This window comes from Impatiens glandulifera, chromosome 2, assembly GCF_907164915.1.
Source record: "Impatiens glandulifera chromosome 2, dImpGla2.1, whole genome shotgun sequence".
Lineage (NCBI taxonomy): Eukaryota > Viridiplantae > Streptophyta > Magnoliopsida > Ericales > Balsaminaceae > Impatiens > Impatiens glandulifera.
In genome coordinates, this window is record NC_061863.1 from 62,993,932 (window position 1) to 63,001,075 (window position 7,144).

Sequence of the window (7,144 nt, forward strand, 5' to 3'; positions counted from 1 at the left end):
CCCAAATCTTTTATATAATAGCTAATCTGCTCCTAAACAATCAATTCATTCTGGTATTACCATTAACTTTTGTAGTTACCACTTTCGAAACTTTATACGGGGTTGATCGGTTCGGGGATGCGTTTACCATCTCCGCCCCATTTTACTTCAAAATTTGTTTTTTATTATTTCCTCAGTCGTTCAGTGTTCAGTTTCGGGAATTTTCACTGACGTTATGTTATATTTTTTTTACAAAAAAAAATATTTTAAAATTTTATTTAAACGTTTTTTAATATTATATATATGGTAATATATAAAAATTTATATTATTATAAAAAAATAAACTTAAAACTCTTATAAATTGTGAAAAAAATAATAAAAATATATAGATAAATTTATATAATTAATTGTGTTTAGTAGTGTTAATCGAAGAGGAGAACACAAATATCATGCTCATCCGCGGTTGACAGATCAATAGTCAAAACCCATTCGAATAAAAAATTATGGTGCGGATTATAATTGGCATCTATTATAAAATAAAATAAATTTAAGTAGAGTTGAAATGTGTAAGAATTGATAAGGGTCAATGTAAATAAGTTTCTTAAGTTTAGGGATGGATGTTAATATTTGATCGTGATGAATCTGCTGTTCTGCCGCCATTTCTAGTTTTCCCTCTCTGTTATTCAAACAATCATCCCAATTGATCTAATCTATCGGCTAAACCTCACGGTCTATTCTTCTTTCAGGCGATTAGAATAATCTAATGGCGGATCCGATCGATTTCTCACGAACAGAGCGCATCGTTCTCCTAATAGATCTACAGCCACTCACAGTTCTTCAAAACCCCGAATCCTACATTCATTCGGTCCTCGCCGCCAGCAGAACCATTCTAACTTTCTCTTCTATCTCATCCTCTCTAGTCGCCTTTAAGTTATTTTTCTCATCTCTCTCCCCAATTCGCTCTTCATCCACTGTCCACCGCCTCCTCAAGAAGCCATTTTCTAACTCCCTATCCTTTGATGACGCTATTACGTCTTTCGATTATCTCCGTCAAGTTCTTAATTCTCTCGCCAGATTCTCTTCGATCGATACTGAATTGGCTACTGAACTATCTCGTCAATCACACGTGGCGAGTTCGTTGCTTCAGCTTGTGCACGATTACGCCTGGGAGAAGCTCCAAACTGAAGATTTACCAGGTACATTGAAAAATTTCCCCAACATTCGTCAAAATCTTGTTGTTTTGTTTTCTCCTGCTGAAGGATGTCTAAAATGTTCTTCCGAGTTTATGAATGAGCCGACGGAAGATTCAATTTTGAATGAATCGGATTTCCTTTGTAAGAAATTCTATGATTCGTTTTCTTCTGTCAAAGATGCATTCTCTATTAGAGATATTCATTGTAGTTGGATCGATGTTGTGCTTGATAAAGAATCTAATCAAGAAAATCTAGAGGTTGGGAAAATTGAGAGTGTAATTAAGAGCTTGGGATGGGGATTCAGTTCAACTAACTCAATTGTTTTAGGATCTTCCCTGGTTCCATTTGGTTTAGTTTATCCTGCAATAGGAAGTTCGTCAAATTTCAAAGGTTGCAATGCCTTAGATAATGTTGTTCGTTCACAATTGGCTCTCGAAATAGCAGATGTGAGGGGAAAACCATTACAGTGTAACTTGTGTGATCTTGATCTGTTGAATGTAGTGGTTCCTGCCATGGAAGCTACAGGTTCAGAAAGTGAATCCCTTGAGCTAGATAAGAAATTCCCAGGAAACTTTTGTAGGAAAATTACGACTCTAAAGATTAAATCTGTTTTTAAGTGTGGTGATACTGCAAGTATGGAGGGTTGCCTATCCAAACTTGTTCTGGTCCGGGAAAGCTCTCGAGAATCTGGATCAAATGGAAAGAAATTCTCCGACTGCTCAGTAGCAGACAGAGTTCTTGAAATGCTTTCTTGCGAGATGAGTGGATTCATTCCTGTGAAAAGAGCTCCTTGCTGGCAAATCTTGTTGAGTTATCTAGGGAGAGGAGGTTACATGGCATTGGTATCCATTTCCAATGAAAATGGAAATACATTCATGGGTATACTTAGGCCTTATACTGTGCATCTCGCTCTTCTCTCAATAACAGACAACATGGAGGGGAAACTGCTTGAATCTGACGTTCCACAGATTTTAAAGCCAAATGTTGATAACGACCCCAATGAGTTCATTGATTCTCAATCATCGGTAGTCTCGTCAACTGGACATAAGGTGCCACTAGATGCTCGCAAAGCTAAAAAGAGCCAAAAACATATGTACCGAGAACTGAAGTGGAGCTCCTTTCATGAGGAAGCATACAATGGTTCAGTCATGGAGTTGGAAGAGCTCTACTTTACCAAAGAAATTAAAAATTCAAAGAAATTGATGTTTTTGAAGTGTTGGATAAAACAAACAAAGAAATCTAGTCCATGTTCCATGACTTTACTAAAAGGATCCAAAGTTCAACAGCATGTTGATATAAAAGGGAAGGAAGATTTAGCTGAACCTTGCAAAGTAATCCATCATTCTGCATCTTCACACTTTTCAGCTAAACCACATTCTATGCAGCAAGAAACTGATCCCACCTGCTATCCAGAAACTTCAGAAGACTTCTTAAGTAGTCTTACTAAGAAGATTCACGAAGGTTTCGAATGCGAAGGAATGGATATGAAGGTTCTGGCCGAGCGACTAGTAGACATGTCCATCCAATGGTTAATACGTCAAAGTATGGGGCCAAATCATAGTATGACAGATGAATCTTTGGTGAAGCCTGTTAACTACTCTAGGACTTCAATTGTTGATAGTCTGATGAAGATGCTACTCAAAACGCCAAAGGACATGAAGCAGAAGCCCACATTTCCACCTCTCCAAGCTTCTAACCAAGAAGAATCTGGCAGTCCCGCGACGGAAAACTTAGTTAAAGAGTATCCTTGCCACTTTCCCTTTCTATTTTTGTTTTCCCCCTTTATTATTAAGCAACCAAATTTGTTGTCTTTGTTGTTTTTGCTTCTATTGCCAATTTCCTTAATCTCTGCAAAAGATACGAACTGCAAATTTTGTTCCGCATGGAGATTCTCAGATCAGAGGCTGCAGAGGGCATTAAACCATCCAGAAGACGCAAACTTGTGAAGCATATTTGCATGTTTCTTGAGGTTATACAATATCTTGTTGATGGTGGATTTCATGGTCGTCTAAGCCTTTATGATTATGTCGAAAGAACCATAAGGAGCAGGTATGCACATAATAAAAAATAACTCCATATAATATTTGTTTTTTTGTATCTTATAACCTTATATAGGCATGGAACGTTTGAAATCTCAAGGAAATGTCTTTAAGTATTAGAATGAGTCTTTGTCATTATCCCATCATCAATAAATCATTTAGTTTTTCTGTATAATATATTAATAGAGTATCCCATACAGTTTGCTGCTGTAGAAAACATCATGTTGACAGTTTTTGCATGTAATTCTCAGGTATTCCCATGTTCTAGAGCATATTGTAAACAAGATTTATGCGCAAATGGATATGTTGCCATTTGGTGATGTTGAAGAAGACCCCGTTCATTTAGTCAACAGTGAAAATAGCCTTCACTCTTTGGGAGAAACCGATGACATAGATGAAAGTGATAGAGTTTTATCAGCTTCAGCCGAGGATGATAGTTGCAGGAGACAAGGAAATGACATAGAAAGTAATGGAAACAATAACAAAGACAAGCAGGCGCACAAGTTAGTCAAGGCAAGGGAAAGAAGAGAAAGGGATCGCAGGTTTGTCTCTTTCACAACATGGTTGCCAGATTTACAGAGGGTTTGGGCCCCAAAACAGACCAAACAAACTAAGAAGTCATCGGATTCTATGAACAAGAAAACTAAACGTAAACAAAGCCAATACTCGAGCCGTGATATGGTGTCCGAGACTCCAATGAGCATCAATGATCAAAGGAAACGGCACGGCGAGAGTAGTAGTAACTCCACACCATCTGTCTACAAGGCTTTGTTTCTAGATGATCAATGATGCAAACTGTTTTAATCACTTCTATATGTTGTAAAGGTCAGCGGCCTCACTAGCCTTAAAAAGGTACTTGGTCTAAACTCTTAACTTGTAAGATCAGTCTGATTCTTTCAATCGACATTCACTTTGTTTTATACAAAACAGTTTTTATCTTCTGAAGTGTATCTAGGTAGAATTCTAGCCATCAGTAAAATCCCCTCTTCTTTTTTGTCCAATTGTTTTTTTTCTTTCATATATATATATATATAAATCAAATTTAGTGGGTCTGCCGCATTTACAAGTTGGGAAAATGACTCCCACTGAATTGTACTAGTTGTAGAGTTCATTTTTCTATGCACTAAACAATTGAATTGGAAGAACATAATTTGGTAGAGATATATATATTGCAAAGGCTAGCAAAAGCAACTAACTATTTAGTTGGTGAGTCAACTCCACTAATAGTGGCTGAAATAGGTGGAAAGGAAAAGTAAACAGCACCCGTGATCAAATAATGATCACTAGTTTTGTGTACAAAATTAGAAAACTAACTTAGGACTTTCGAAACTGAGACTAAAGGGTAAAACTCTTCTCACTTAAACTACTCTAATAGGTTAATAATCTTAGATCTATTGAGATCATCAGCATATACTAATGGAATGATGAATTATTGATTCTGTAAGTGTATAGTTGAATGTGTCTCATCATCCATTTTTTGTTTTTTTTATGGCCTGGAAACTTTGACATCATTTATTTATATGAACAGAAGAGAAAATGTCTAAAAGGAGTTAGTTGAGGTTTGACTGGGACGGCTGGGCTAGGGATATTTAATGTGTTTTCTTTGTAAACCACTCAACTGTATAATTAACATATTGGTTGACCAAGTAGTTGCTACTTGATGCACCATAATATAATTAACCTAAACCACAATCTACAAAGAGATAATTAATTGTATATCTATATCTTTTCATTATTCTACCTCCCGAATACAGTTATGGGTTGCTTGAGTTTATGTTATAATTCTAAATTAAATCTTGCATGATGATTGGCTTACCTGTAATCACATTATGAGATCTTAGGTTATTGGGATAATCTCAAATAATCATAAAAAAAACGAGAGTAAATAGTAGTACTAATCTTCTTCGTTGACCTAATTTATATGTAGACTTATCTAGGTTTTCATTACTTTGTCAAAGAATACGGCAATCATGACTATGCACCAAAGCTCTACTATCATAACTCATGCAATTATTGCAATATTAAGATATTTTATTAGAGATAATTCAATTTTTTTTGCTTAATTTTTATTCAAATTGAATTCCACTTATATGAACTTTTAAAATGTCTGATTAGCCTGTTTGGTTCGGTATCTATTGACGACAAACTTAGAATTTTTGTATTTTGTGTGTTTTGAAGGTCGGAAAGATAATTAAAGCAAACGACCCGAAGCCAGTAAAGTGGCCGGAGTTAGCAAAGCAATAGAAGAAAACAGAAGATTGATCAAAGCAAGTATGTCACATGATGACCCTTTTTCTTGGAAGGTTGTTTGACATTCAAAAAATAATACAACAATTGTTAATGTTTGTTGTTTTAAACATTCTAAGTTTAGCCAAGTGACGTGAGTGTTGATCAACTATAAGGAGCAAAATTAATTCAAATTAATTCATCCAAAAATAACAATTTCCTTTTTTGCTCTAAAAACTATCAATTTTGTTAACGGCACTTTATGGTTAAAAATCAAACATAATTTTGACCAAGTCTCTTTTTTTAAAATCCAATGAACTTGCACGTCTTAGATTCAAATCCTTCCAGATAGACATTGTCAAAGGTCAAACTTTACATGTCAACTCTATTCCAATAAACCAAAAAAATATTAATAAAAAATGTTTTACTTAGAATGAAAAAAGAGCCCGACTTATTTCACATGCTTCATGCTTGATCCAACCAAGCCTCTAAATAAATAGACCATGCACTCTCCGTTCAATCCTCATTCCAATTTCCATCAAAAAATGGCAGAATTCATCTCTCTCCTTTTCCTCTTTCCCTTCCTTTTCCATCTCTCCCAAGCATCAACCCGACCGGGAATTTCCATCTACTGGGGCCAAAACGGAAACGAAGGCACCCTAGCCGAAACATGCGCCACCGGAAGATTCTCCTACGTTAACGTAGCTTTCCTCATCAAATTCGGCTCCGGCCAAACCCCAGAACTCAACCTCGCCGGCCACTGCAACCCATCAGCCAACACCTGCACCGGCATCACATCAGATATCCGATCATGTCAAAAACGCGGGATTAAAGTGATGCTCTCTCTTGGCGGTGGAATCGGAAATTATTCACTGTCGTCAAAAGAAGACGCTAGAAACGTCTCCCGTTACTTATGGAACAACTTCCTCGGCGGACGGTCGGCTGCTCGGCCACTCGGTGACGCTGTCCTGGACGGAATTGACTTCGATATTGAATTGGGTTCTGCACAACATTATGATGATTTAGCGAGATACTTGTCTTTATACAGGAGGAAGGTTTATTTGACGGCGGCGCCTCAGTGTCCGTTTCCGGATAGATTAGTTGGGGGTGCACTTAATACGGGTTTGTTTGATTTTGTTTGGATTCAGTTTTATAATAATCCTCCTTGTCAGTATAATGGGAATGTTACAAATTTGAGGAATTCTTGGGAAAGGTGGACTACTTCTATCAAGGCTAAGAGGATATTTTTGGGGTTGCCGGCGGCACCACAGGCGGCTGGAAGTGGGTTTATTCCGGCGGATGTTTTGACGTCGGAAGTTTTGCCGGTTTTGAAGAGTTCTAGGAAATATGGAGGAGTGATGTTGTGGTCTAAGTTTTGGGATGATCAGTCTGGATATAGCACAGCAATTAAAAACAGTGTTTGATTTTTATAAAGAGGGACAAATAATAACTCCTATTATTATTATTATAGTTGATTTCAATAAATGTTTTCAAATTTCAATAATTAATATATATATATATAAATAAATGATTTCACTGGAGAAGTTGAGAAGAAAATAACCGCAATATACTAGATTATGTTTCAAATTCAGTTAGTTAAAATGAAAAAACTAAAAAAAGTTAAACTCTTATTATCTATACTATTCTCTTTTTAAGCTTGGTATTATGTTCGATTTATTTAGAATTTTATAATCGGAATAATATTCT

The 7,144-nt window shown here is 36.3% G+C and overlaps 2 protein-coding genes across 3 annotated transcripts; both read left to right on the top strand.

The window, feature by feature from the left end:
* The first annotated feature begins 590 nt into the window (after positions 1–590).
* On the top strand, positions 591–5,658 carry LOC124928071. 2 transcript variants are annotated; one of them, XR_007098449.1, is made up of 4 exons: positions 591–2,913; positions 3,030–3,221; positions 3,463–4,061; positions 5,387–5,658. XR_007098449.1 is itself a non-coding variant. In XM_047468602.1 (3 exons), exons 1-3 carry the CDS (start codon positions 743–745, stop codon positions 3,998–4,000), a joined length of 2,901 nt encoding a protein of 966 aa, XP_047324558.1. In that variant the 5' UTR covers positions 591–742; the 3' UTR covers positions 4,001–4,131. The 2 variants fall into 2 exon arrangements, 1 of the variants encoding a protein (XP_047324558.1); XM_047468602.1 differs by lacking the exon at positions 5,387–5,658 and having other exon boundaries at positions 3,463–4,131.
* A 301-nt stretch (positions 5,659–5,959) lies between these two features.
* On the top strand, positions 5,960–6,905 carry LOC124925955 (acidic endochitinase-like). Its single transcript, XM_047466102.1, has one exon. The coding sequence runs from the start codon at positions 5,983–5,985 to the stop codon at positions 6,859–6,861; it is 879 nt and encodes a 292-aa protein (XP_047322058.1). The 5' UTR covers positions 5,960–5,982; the 3' UTR covers positions 6,862–6,905.
* Positions 6,906–7,144: the final 239 nt, after the last annotated feature.

Bases quoted from the DNA above. Each gene is read 5' to 3' on its own strand.
- LOC124928071 (XM_047468602.1), top strand. From the start codon at position 743: ATGGCGGATCCGATCGATTTCTCACGAACAGAGCGCATCGTTCTCCTA. The intron at 2,914-3,029 runs GTATCCTTGCCA...TCTCTGCAAAAG, and splicing joins ACGGAAAACTTAGTTAAAGA to ATACGAACTGCAAATTTTGT. The intron at 3,222-3,462 runs GTATGCACATAA...TGTAATTCTCAG, and splicing joins GAAAGAACCATAAGGAGCAG to GTATTCCCATGTTCTAGAGC.
- LOC124925955 (XM_047466102.1), top strand. From the start codon at position 5,983: ATGGCAGAATTCATCTCTCTCCTTTTCCTCTTTCCCTTCCTTTTCCAT.